The following is a 13,185-nucleotide window of genomic DNA, read 5'->3' as shown; positions in this document are numbered from 1 at the left end:
GCAAACACAAGGCATAAGATGCTTAGAGGTGGTGGTGATGGAATAAAATCAAACAAAGTGAATCAACAAAGTTGCATTTTGGTGAGGTTTTGGCAGAGAATCTCTAATCCCAATGAAGTCTCCGGGGCATAAATCATCTGGGCAAGGAATAATCAGCAAGAATCAACAAGCTGATAAGAATATTTATCCTAAAAAAATATTAAATTAATATTTTTTTTAATGATTTTGATGTATTGGTGTTAAAAATAACAAAAATAATATATATAAAATTATTTTAATATATTTTAAAGTTAAAAATACTTTTAAAAAATACTTTCCAACACACTACCAGAATAATTTCAACATGTATCAACAGATTATTGCCCTCACCTGTGAAAAGAAATCCACTGTGGAAAAAAAAACCATAAGGTGCCATATTCTTCGATGAACATTACAGAATGGACCCCTAAATGTGATAATTTCAATGATCAAAGTCTCTCTGGGCACCCAAATGGTTGTCCCTTTCCTTTCCCTCTCATGGTCAGAGGATTTTTGAGTAGCAAAATGACAACTGTCTGTAGTGGGTCACCTAACAATATCATATGATGAAAGATAAAGTAGGGTTAAAAATTATCATTAGATCGATGCATATAGTAATTAATGACAATCTCTCAGGGTACTTGCTGTGCCAAGCAAACAATCAGCGAGTCTCAATCTCTGTGTTATACTCCAAGTAAACTTTTTAATTGCAAAAAAAATAAAAAAAATATATATAGTGGGGGTAGTAGGGCTACCAAATTAGTCAAGCACCATGTTCAGCAAGATTTAATACTTCAGAATATATAATAAAAGATATTGTTTTCATTATTCAAAGTTTAAATCTAAAAATAAATATAATTTTTTTTTATAAATCATGCTCATGTTAAAGAATTAATGCAATTCTAAGGATTAAAATGAAGTTTTAAGAATAATTTTATATCATTATCTTTTTTGATTTCTTTAATTTTGTTAAGGCTTCATTATGAGACTTTTTTAACCATTAAAACCAACTACAAGAAATTGGTCATTTTTTTATTTTTTATTTATTTTTAATCGAGCCTTCAAGATTGATGAAGGCCAGTAAAACTAGATCAACTGAAGGATTAATTACTGTTGTTTTATTTTAGTTAAATAGCATATCTCAAGGCATCACACAGTGCCCAAAAAGAGCTAGTTTCAACACATCTCTTCATTACAGTAAGTATGTAATTGATGGCTTGCGAGAAAGATGTAATATTATAGAAAGAGACATTGGAGAAGCTGCTTTTTATCGCGATTAGCGCTTTGTGTTTTTGCCATAGGATTCTCACTATCAAGTGTGGGTATTAACAAAACATTTGACTAAAATGGCTAGCTTTGTCTTCCTCGTCTAGAAGAATTTTTCGCTCGCATTGCCTTGGAAACATCTGTATACCATGTTCTTGCATGTTCCCATGCAATTTTTAATTCATACACACCAACTCTCTTGTTTATTATACAAATATATTTTTATCTTTTCCCTCTGCCACCATTCCTTGATCATCAACTTTATTCTATTGAAAAAGGAGAGGTGGGGAGGAGAGAATCAAGGAATAAGAATATGTATTTTTTCATAGAACAAAGCTCCACTCAATATCAAAGATAAAGGCATCATCACTCAAGTCCTTGTTATGTTTTGCCTATATTTTGGGGCATATCGTTCTTATCTCTGGTGGCCCAAGAGGAGAGCTGACCAAATCTAATGGTATGAGGTTCTTATTTATCGTCTTTTTCCTCTTCCCTTCCAGGAAATTTGTCACTACACGGCCAGGGCTTCAAAGGGTTTCTCTCTGATATTCTGATCTATTTGTATTTTGACTACTAATTAATTAACCTTGATTTATATATTATTGTAGGCCTTTAAATGAAAGATTAATGAGTAAGCCATGTGAAATACGTACCAAGCCATTGCCTCTCCACTACATTTTTGCTCGGAATATGATGGTTCTGTCGTCGTCGCAATCCACCTTCAAATTAATCCTCAATGCACAAAAACATTTCGAACATGAAATGCATTTTCATATGATCGCTCCATTAATTAACTTGACAGATGGAAACATGGGTTATATATTAAAATTGAACAACTTATCATAGAAGCAACTTAAACCAGAATTAAAAATTTTGATTAGGATGGAGAGCACCTTGGTTAGTTGTCAAACGTATTGCGTGCAGTAAGCTTGTGAGTGTAATCAAGCAGGTGTGATGAGTTGTACCAAATAATAATTCAGCTGTCAAGAATCCAAGACATGCTTGGATCTACACACACACAAACACACACACGAATAGAAAGGTTTGATTTGGCCAAGTGATTCACGAAATGACAATCATGGAATAGTTGAGACTAGTTTTTTTTATCGAGGAAATGGGTTAGTTCGACGGCAGGGTTTTCTTATGTGGGTTATATATGGACTGTGCACTTGATCATCTTGTGGGTTTGGATTGGTGTTATTTTTTGTATCATTATGGCATGTTGAAGTCAAACTCACATGAACAAGGAGAGGACTTGTCATGCTTGGTAGATATGGTGCAGTTTCAGTTTTCAAAAGCCCTGTCAATTCCATTTGTTCTTTAGCCGATTTGCGTCCCATGCAAGGCTATTGAGTTTCGACCTCGACGATTTGATGACAGGGAACCACTACTAGGAAATTGAAAGAAAAACAAAATTATCCATTGAAAATATTTTGTCGCGATGAAAATTGATACAAGTTTTTGTCAATCATTTTCCAAGGAAATGATAATAAAATAATAAAATATTAATATTTCTAATATGTCAAATTTAACTTCGGAGTTTTTCATGGAATCTGGTTCCTCAGTCTAGATCATATACAAGTGCACCTCTTGTTTTGTATACATAAGGGCATTACCAACTGAATTAAAATGATTAATTAGGTTCAAGTATAGTTACTTTTAAACCTTCATCATTTCGCCATTACTGAATATAGTAGTGTGTTTATTTGGCTCTTAAGATGGCAATGTTCTAATGTAGAGTAAAACCCTAGGTTCCCATTGTTCCCAATTCTGCAAGAGAGAGAGAGAGCACAGAGAGAACCATACTAGAAAGGTCAGCAATCAACATCTAGTAGCTAGTAATTAGTAGTTAAAATTGTCATCAAGATGCTAAAATGACATTCACATGGAATCATATATTTATTTTAATTGGATTTTGGAGGTTGATTAGTTTGATTTCAAATCCAAATACAAATCATATACATTCAAACTTGGACCGCAATCATATGTTTTCATAAGGTATAATTAATTGGTGTCAAATAGAGGGAAGAATATTTTGAAAATTGAATGTTGAATGCCTTAAAATGTTTTGAAAAAAATATATTATACAATATGGTTTATCATCAAGAACATAATTGATCATGATAAACTTGATGATGGCTTAACATAAGACATTGATGTCATTTTGGAAGATGTCGAAATCTTAGGGCTGCATGCAACATAACTAGAGTGGTATACACCCCCCAAATCTTTCTTTCTTTCTTTCTTATTTAAAGTAAAATTCGTCTCCATAACATGCAATTTTTTGTTGCTACAATACATTATCTATAAATTATAATAAAGTAAAATTAAATAAGATAACTAAAAAATAAAAATAAAAAGGAACAAGACAAGTACGGGTATCTGCCTAGTTAATAAAGGAGAGCATTGATGGAATAGTTCTCCTAAAATGGTTGCATTAAATTAAGCTTCTTTCAAATTGTTTGATGGAGGTTGGTCTAGATGGGGCTATGCTATGACTCTCATTACAAGTGCCAACCGACCCGAAACATGATGATAATACGTCCTCTACTTGCAACCCTCAAGGCCGTGACCAAATCTATGATCACCATTAAAGGAAGCTCATAGGAATTCATCTCTAGATGCTTCTCTGTCTTCCTGGACATGCATGTCTTCGAGGAACACAAGGCGATTCAATGCTTAAGCATGGATGGTGTCTTTTTCTTGCCGTGTTCAAACCTCAGAAATCCTAAAAAGTAAGAAAATTGTGGGAAACACACACTAATTTCCAACAAACAACTTTTGATTGTGCAATCCAAATCCAAGTGCAAGTTTATAAATGTCTCATCCAATCACTTTTAAAATCAGTGTTATTAATCTTGATCTGGCTAGATATGTCAACTCAAGATTTGATCGATTTAAAAGCTAGGCTTTAAAAAATAATCTTGGTGGGAGTAAACCTTGTCAAACATGAATGATCTAATTAAAACTTAATTAAGCTTTTTTAGTTTTTAGTTTTAATTAATATTATCTTAATATTTTTAAATATTTTCTTGAAATAATATTGTTTTGAATTAATTGGAATAAACTCGTTGGATGTGTGGCATCCTTTTAATAATTATAGTTGAAACTGGTAAGAAAAGTATTGAAAGATTTAATGACTATAACTCTGATGATTTGTTCTCGTACACTGCAATTGCATTGTGGATAAACGAGCACAAGCTTGCACACTGAAGAAGCAAACATAGGTCAACTACCACCAAAAGTTAGCCCTTGCAAGCCATGTTTCCAAAAGCTTCAATTGAATCAGATGCCATTGTCTTTTCTTTACGTATTAATCAAGTTTTGCTCGAGTAAAAGCAGCCATATTATTGTATAAATAAATTGATTTTTCAGCATTTTAAATGCGGTGGGATGGACATAAGACTCCAATTGGTGAAGGGTTTGAAGCCTGGCCTCGACTCTAATTAAAAAAAAGACCCTCTTTCAGTGACACCATTACTTTTTATTTAGTGGCATCAAAGTAGATGCAACTACTTTTGAGGAAAAGCCCTCTTAAATGAGAGGGCAAGTACCCTACAATTTAAGGACGTGCAGTGCATTTTTCAGTAAAATAAATGATGGCTTTAATTTGGCAATTATGTTCTGATTTAAGCACAGATGTTTAGCATCAAAATGTGGTTGCGTTTAGGTCAGCTTTCATGGCAAAAATTAATGCTTGCAGTTCAATATTTTTTTTATTCCTTGGAAGTAGATGATCTAATATGAACAAAAAGAACATTTTTAAGTGAGATTTTGGAATTAAATTAGATGAAAATATTCTATATTTTAAACAGAATGAGGTTGGCTAAAAAGCCTACTGTCAATTCAAGAACCGAGGCCAGATTTCAGAGATGTGAGCAAGGATCTTCAAATACTGTGTATGAGCGTATGGTGGTTTGGGAAAAATGTTACAAATAAAAGTTTTGTTTTCCATACATTGTCTCCATCAAACTTTAAGTTAAATGAATTTTTTGAAGGTTTTATAAAAGTAATATCATTTTTTTTCATATCAACGTTATGATTAATCTAATTAATATTATGATTTAATTATGAGTTGATACAATGACAACTCGGATTGTATATTTTTTATTTATTAATGTGAGTGTTCGTATTAATTTGTATGTATATGCCTTGATTAATTTCACGGGTTTAAAAATAAATAATTATATAAACTTTCAATAATCTTAAATTTTATAAAACTTTAACTAATAATCTTCATAAAATAAATTTAAAAGCTGATTGATTAATTAAATTATATGTAACCATGTTAGTGGCCGACTACCCAGATGCCCAGTTTTTTTTTTTTTTTCATATTTTCAAATTAGTGGGAAGTACGTGAATAGTTTTGGAGGAAAAGTGAGAACAAGAAAGAGAAACAAAAGAGAAAGACAAAAGCTCTCAAAGCCCAACAAAAGCAGGTCAAAGGTGGAATACACAAGACAATGGAAGCTCAGTTTTCTTTAACTGTAAAGAAAGAAAAAAGAAAAGAAAAGAAATGTTAAAACAATAATCAACAATGCATGAAAAACCCAACACATCCATCCTGGTTATTTTGGGATCAATAAGGACAGGCTGGAAGGATCCAAACTCCAACCCCACTTCCATTATTATTTTACAACAAGAGAAGAAGAAGAAGAAGAAGACAATCATCAATCCACAAAATTAGCTGATATTTCCCTACACAAAAAAGGCCAAAAACCGTTGCTAACACAAACACAAAAAAGAAAAAAATGTAATTGAAAATAAAATTGAAAACAAAGAAGCAAAGAGAGTTTGCGAAAAAGCAAGGAAAAGAAGCCTTGTGCTCTCTTTTTTCCCTTTTCTTGCTGCCTCTGCTAAGCATCTTTTCTTCACTTTTCCCTGTGCTTTTGCCCCTCTCTCTCGCTCCCTTCTCTCTCTCCTGGAATATAATTCCCTCGCAGTTTTCTCTCTTTTGTTTCTCTCGTCCTCTGATCCCTTCTCCCTTCTTCTCCAACAATTTGCTGCTTATTTATTTGTCTCTTCCTGTCTTTCCAAGCACTTGTTTCTTTGATCAGTAAAGTCCAATTCCTTTTCTTTTTTTGCCACCCTTTCAATTTCTATTTTAAATTTCCCACCTTTTCAATCCAAATTAGCTGGCAAATTCTTGTGCTTTGGAATTTACAGTGCCAATCATTTCTGGGTTCTCTTGATCATATTGTAAAAATTTAGTCTTGAATTCAGTTTCTTGCTGACTTCTTTTTTTTTTGTTCAAATTGTCTAGATATCTGTACTTTTTTTTTTAATTCTCCTTGTTGTATAACTCACTGTGAAAATTTCTTTCTTGAGCCTCAAATCCTTGAATTTAGTCACTCACTCTCTTTGTTTTTTTGTTTTCTTCAAATGGTCTAAATCTCTTACTTTTCTTTGAGTTTCTTGATCGAAGTTTTAAACTTCCTTGATTTTTAAGTGATTTCTTGAATTCTCTGTTTTGGGTTTTGTTTCCATGGGACTTTGTCATGGAAAACCCATTGAGCTCCAAAAAAATCAATCCAAAAACAACACACTCTCCATTGAAACAGACTCAACACAGCCAGCAAATTCACACACTAGCAAGACCTCAAACTTTCCCTTTTACAGTCCAAGTCCATTACCAAGTCTCTTCAAGACTTCACCTGCTATATCAAGTGTAAGCTCCACTCCTTTGAGGATTTTCAAGAGGCCTTTTCCACCTCCTTCTCCTGCAAAGCATATACGTGCATTACTTGCAAGAAGGCATGGCTCTGTTAAGCCTAACGAAGCTTCAATTCCTGAGGGAAGTGAAAGTGATATTGCTTTGGACAAGAATTTTGGGTTTTCTAAGCAGTTTGTGAGTCACTATGAGCTTGGTGAGGAAGTGGGGCGTGGACATTTTGGGTATACTTGCTCTGCTAAGGCAAAGAAAGGGAGCTTGAAAGGCCAGGATGTGGCGGTCAAAGTTATTCCGAAGTCCAAGGTTATAGTTCTAAACCTCTCATTGATTATGATCTTTTGATTTTGACTAGCTTTTATTTGTTAGAGTAATTCCTTAGATTAGCTTGAAATTTCCGATGTTTTAATTGTTATGTGTTGTACTCATGTATAGATGTGATTTGTTTTTATGTTTGTAGGCGCATCTTTCTTTTGTGGCTGCTATTTAGCATCTATAGAGGTTTAATGCAATTTTGGCTGCTATTTGTAATTGTAACTGATCTGTCTACCTTCTTTTGAGATAGTGGAGTGTAGGATTACATTCAGCTGTGCCAAGTGTTATGTATAAAAGGGTTTTACTTATTATGTTAAAGTTGTTTTACAATTATTGTTCTTTGGGTATGATAAGAATGATGGATTTGCTCGAGGTCCTTCCCGAGATACGCAGTGCTTCTCTTTTGTTAGGACATTTGTAGCTTAACATTGCCTTTCTTTGTTAATTGGTGTATCAACATTTATTAATGGAGGCTCAATTTAATGTTTAAGCAATCCAGGCTCAAGATAAACATGTCGCGGGTCACTATGGCTCTAATTTAGTTAGTGATAATTGAATTCAATGCTCTGTTTTTTGTCTGATTGACCATAAAGTTTAGGTAGTTATTGCCCCTTCATGATAATGATATTATACCATAGCCTAATCCAATGCGAACAATGTATTCTGTAATATTCTGCATGTTGCTAATATCAATCTACTTGTGAAAGCATATCCTATTTTTGTTCTGAATTATTGGGCAAAGGTACAAGGATCACTATTTGTACTATTTGTCTGTTTGGAAATTGACTGTGGAAACCAATGAGTTGTTGTTCTCATGTATATTGGGAAATGCTTTACAGATGACCACTGCAATTGCTATAGAGGATGTGAGACGTGAAGTGAAAATATTACGGGCTCTAACGGGACATAATAATCTAGTACAGTTCTATGATGCATACGAAGATGATGACAATGTCTATGTTGTAATGGAGTAAGTTTTGTCTGCACTTGTTTTTTGTTGTTGTTGTAAATACATTCGATTGTTTTACTTTTGCCCTGGTTATACATTTATAATGTTTATGGCTCGAAACTGTGATAATGACTGTCAAGAAAATGACTAAAGATAAGGAAAATCATATAAGCCAAGTAACTAACTAATGATACTAACCCCTCCATGTCTTTGTGAATTTTACAAGCATGAAGGACTTACAATTCAAATTTCATAAGCCTTTTGGCTGGTTGATATTCAATGTCAAAAAAATGTAGACCAATTATATAAATTATTCTGCCATGTTTGATCAATTTTGCTTTTAATGAAAAGCTTGATGGAGTTGACTAATAAACAATCTTCATGTTAACCAAAACACATGGAAAATATGACTATACGAGTCTTTTGGTAACGTTTGCATGGTTGTCATCTGTAACACATTTGCATCTAATTATCAAGCAGCAAAAGAACTGAAATAAGAAGTTAATCCATCGGTTAGTTCAGTTTTGACGTTTATAATAGCATAGACTTCAGACAAAAAAGTTACACATGTGGAACTTACCATCTACGTATATTTTTGTTCTTTAGGTTGTGCAAAGGCGGTGAATTATTGGATAGGATACTCTCAAGGTACTGTACTCTCAAATGTTTTCTTTATGGTATATCCCTGGTTTGTTGTGTGACATTCTAACTGGCTGAAATCCTCTTCATATTATGCAGGGGTGGAAAATACTCAGAAGAAGATGCAAAGACTGTTATGGTTCAGATATTAAGTGTGGTTGCCTACTGCCATCTCCAAGGTGTTGTCCATCGTGACTTAAAGCCTGAGGTAAGCAATTAACAAAAATAATCATAACTTCTGATCATGTTACTTTTGATTTTTTTGCAGTTTGGATGCAGTTTTTTAGCCTCCATTTAATGTGGAATGTTGCATTTTGTGCATGTATTAAGAAGTTCAATAATTATTGCAGATCTTTCTCTCTTAATTTTCTTTTCTCTCGTTCTTTTCTTTTCTTTTCTTTTTTGCCGTGTGGTTGAGATGGAGCTTTGATAAATAAGATTGCACATTGCCATTTCCCTTAGAGTTTTGAGTTCTTACTTTTTACATCTTACTCCCTTTAAACATATTTAATGCTACTAAATGGAGGTCAGAAGTGTCCACTTTGCCCATGCTATGCTTTCTTGTAGGGTTACTTTTCTTGATCAGGGATATTTTCTACGTTCCTTCACTGATGGATTGTTTAATTACTGTTCTTGATCAATGGATTGATTCATTATTAGAGCTGTGCAATTGATTGAACAAGACGTTATATGTGCTTCCATTCTGGCATATCCTCTTTCTTTTCTAATTGTTTTCTGCTATTTATTTCAGAATTTTCTCTTTACCACCAAGGAGGAGAATTCCCCATTGAAAGCCATTGATTTTGGACTCTCTGACTATGTAAAGCTAGGTTAGCATTGCTGGATACAGCTGTTCACCTTCCTCTCCTTTTTGTTTTTTTGGGGAATGGGGAGGAGGGGGATTCAATGGTGGATGGGAGTTTTGACTATTTGAAACTATTGCAGATGAGAGGTTAAATGACATCGTGGGAAGTGCATATTATGTAGCTCCTGAAGTTCTACACAGATCATATGGGACTGAGGCAGACATGTGGAGTATTGGTGTAATTGCTTATATTCTTCTATGTGGTAGCCGACCGTTTTGGGCCCGGACAGAATCTGGCATCTTTCGAGCTGTTTTGAAAGCAGATCCAAGCTTTGATGAAGCTCCTTGGCCTTCTTTATCCCCTGAAGCAATAGATTTTGTGAAGAGACTGTTGAACAAGGACTATCGGAAGAGACTAACCGCTGCTCAGGCTCTGAGTAAGTTCCTAAAGTTAAAGTCTTTATTTGATCACCCAACATATGTGGTCAGCAATTTAATTCTAAGGTGTCGTTTTTATGTTTAGGTCACCCATGGCTGGCTAATCATCATGACTTAAAAATTCCATTGGATATGATAGTATACAAGCTTGTAAAAGCTTATATAAGCTCATCTTCTCTTCGGAAATCTGCATTGGGGGTAAGTAGGATCCTGTGTCCTCCCTTTTTAGTTGCAACTCAAATGTTTATTGATTTGACTTGGGAAGTGGCCAGTTTTTTTGTCGAGTCCTATGCTATTTGTTCAAAGTTAAATTGTCTATGATCCAATCAACCATCTGAAGTTTATGTGCTGTCTTATTCCCCTAAAAAACAAAAGAAAAAAGAAAAGAAAAGACTGCATTTATTGAGGATTATTGTAAAATGTACTGCCAATTCCAGAAAAATGGATATATAGGATCATTCAATGCATGGTGTTGTTGTACTGGTTTTAGACACTCAGCACATGGGTGCATAAGGCAACGGGTACAATTATGTAGAGTTTGTCTGCATCATAAGCCAAAAGTCAATTCCAGCTGGAGGAGACGAAAACTTGTTTATTTTTTTGGTATAATGTCCTTCATAAAAATCTTAATACTTACTGTGAAAGTCACAAACTTGTTGTTTTTGACAGGCTCTGGCGAAGACATTAACAGTTGCTCAGCTAGCTTACCTGCGGGAACAATTTACACTGTTGGGGCCAAGCAAAAATGGCTTCATTTCTATGCAGAACTTCAAAACAGTGAGCTCTCTCTCTTCCACCTTTTTTTTTTCTTTTTCATGCGTACTTGTGTTTCTCATGTCATTCTGAAAGATGTTGATATTTTCAGGCTGTAATAAAGCACTCTACAGATGCTATGAAGGATTCCAGGGTCCTTGATTATGTTAATATGGTAATGCTTAACACATGTTCTGTTTATTTGTTAATGTGCTTTTTTTGTTTAATTGTTTGTACTATTCTATCAAATTTATTTATCAGAAGAATTGATATAGAGTTCTAGTTAATTGTCTGCCCTTGTGTGCTTCAGATTAGTACTCTTCAATACAGAAAATTGGATTTTGAAGAATTTTCTGCTGTTGCCATAAGTGTGCATCAGCTGGAAGGAATGGATTGTTGGGAGCAACATGCTAGGCGTGCCTATGAGTTGTTCGAGAAGGATGGCAACAGACCGATTATGATAGAGGAGCTTGCCTCGGTATGTTCTTTGACTGCTAAAGTCCTTGATAATTGTTTTGGACTGGTTGGTCCAAATTAATTTCTCACTCCTGTATGATCTTTTTTATCAAATTCTCTTGCAATTTACAAGACAAGGTGATTACTGTCTCAAAGACTCAAATTTGAAGTTTCTAATCATCTAATTTTTTACTAAGAACATAGAAAAATGGAGGTACAGGTTTATTTTACTGAGTAGTTTCCTCCTTCAAGAAAGGGAAATTTCGATGATGAAGCAAGTCTGCTCTATTTAGAGACATGTTTTGTTCTTCATATTGAATCAAAGTACTAAAATTTATTTGTTTCTCTGTTTTCAGGAACTTGGCCTTAGCCCATCAGTACCAGTTCATGTGGTTCTCCAGGACTGGATAAGACATTCAGATGGGAAACTAAGCTTCTTGGGGTTTGTCAGGCTTCTCCATGGAGTTTCTTCACGAACATTTCAGAAGGCTTGAAATGAGTCCTGCCAACACGAACTATTTTGTCCACTGTCCTTGTTCACCAAGAACTGCGATGTCAACGGCATGATCACCCAAAACAGTCTCATGCTCTCTTGATCATCACAAAGGGTGCTGTAAGCTGAAACTTCAGTCAATACTGCATGCCCTGCCGATGAAGCCAATGCATGATGTCTTGTTAAGTATGTTTTCCACCTTTTTTTTCTTGACCTATATAAGTCTTTTTTTTTTTTTCTCTATGATTGGTGCACCTGGGATTAGAGGATTGTACAGATGAGGGTAGATCAGAAAAGTGTATTTAGGGTTAGCAGACAGCTTTAAACTTGAAGTGAGTTGTGTTTTTGGGTCTATCCTTGTGTACCCATCGCACTAAGTTTTCTAATAAATCCTTCATGTGATCTGCATGAAGTTATCAAACCACAGAACATCGATTCAGATGGTTTTTACAGCATTTCCAATTCCAAGCTAAAACAGTAATTCTTCCTGTTGCCATTTCGCTACCAACTCCGTCAAAACAAGGGGTTCGAAATGACTTTCAGAACTGTAGAATCACACATTTTCGTGGCGTGTTTCTTGCCTTCCTGTCTCTCAATGATGATCTAGACACTGGAACAGTACTGCCATCTGCTGACGTCTACTTTTTATGATGGTGCACTGTTGGGTTGGCACTCCTCATGATGACCATTGAACTGCCCTCGTAATAATGATCTTCGCCCACTCAATGTTCAACTGGTATCTATGAAGTTTCGAGTTCAAATCATTTTTCTTGTAACCAAAAAATAAGTTAATTTTGTATTTAAGAATTACTGTCAACGCTCCATGATTCACGTAAAACGTTTGAACCTATGAATAAATGTGTTCACGAAGAACTTGCGATCCATTTCCAAGAGGGAAGAAGACTCCAGCATTTAGTAGAATCTGCATTTCAGGCATGACAAACTGAATACTAGCAAGCCTGCATTGCCTCATGGATTAACTGACTTTGTCGAGTTTTAAAAAAACTAGAAGAGAATCGATTTGATTAAATGTGAGTGACTTAGCTAATTAACTTGTAATTTGATCAAAACTTGATTTAATTTTTTATTATTTTTTTAAAAATATATTGTTTTAATTTTTCCTCTTAATTTTATCCTTATATATTTTTTTTAATAATTTTCTAAATTGTTTTTGAACCAGTCAAGTTAACTAAATTATATCGAAACAACTTTTATCTAGTTTAATTTTAAATTCGAGTTAACAAAACAATTAGTTAAAGAGGTTTTTTTTAAAATTTTATTATTATTTTTAAAATTTTATCTTCATATATTTTTAGTGATAAGTTTTATTTTTGAATCGATTAAAATGATAATATCAAATTGAATTAATGCTCGTATAGTTTAAA

At 34.1% G+C, this 13,185-nt stretch overlaps 1 protein-coding gene across 1 annotated transcript; it reads left to right on the top strand.

Moving 5' to 3' along the window:
* Window positions 1–5,961: 5,961 nt before the first annotated feature.
* On the top strand, window positions 5,962–12,221 carry LOC133677201 (CDPK-related kinase 7-like). The gene is made up of 11 exons (XM_062099085.1): window positions 5,962–7,258; window positions 8,107–8,237; window positions 8,823–8,864; window positions 8,955–9,063; window positions 9,607–9,685; window positions 9,801–10,097; window positions 10,184–10,296; window positions 10,768–10,875; window positions 10,964–11,026; window positions 11,162–11,329; window positions 11,664–12,221. Exons 1-11 carry the CDS (start codon window positions 6,770–6,772, stop codon window positions 11,799–11,801), a joined length of 1,737 nt encoding a protein of 578 aa, XP_061955069.1. The 5' UTR covers window positions 5,962–6,769; the 3' UTR covers window positions 11,802–12,221.
* The last annotated feature ends 964 nt before the right edge of the window (window positions 12,222–13,185 follow it).

Source organism: Populus nigra, chromosome 17 (genome assembly GCF_951802175.1).
Source record: "Populus nigra chromosome 17, ddPopNigr1.1, whole genome shotgun sequence".
Lineage (NCBI taxonomy): Eukaryota > Viridiplantae > Streptophyta > Magnoliopsida > Malpighiales > Salicaceae > Populus > Populus nigra.
This window is presented reverse-complemented; position numbering and strand designations above follow the sequence as displayed.

Coding starts and splice junctions, on each gene's coding strand:
- LOC133677201 (XM_062099085.1), top strand. CDS start 6,770: ATGGGACTTTGTCATGGAAAACCCATTGAGCTCCAAAAAAATCAATCC. Junction 9,686..9,800: donor CTCTGACTATGTAAAGCTAG/GTTAGCATTGCT, acceptor AAACTATTGCAG/ATGAGAGGTTAAATGACATC. Junction 11,330..11,663: donor TGATAGAGGAGCTTGCCTCG/GTATGTTCTTTG, acceptor CTCTGTTTTCAG/GAACTTGGCCTTAGCCCATC.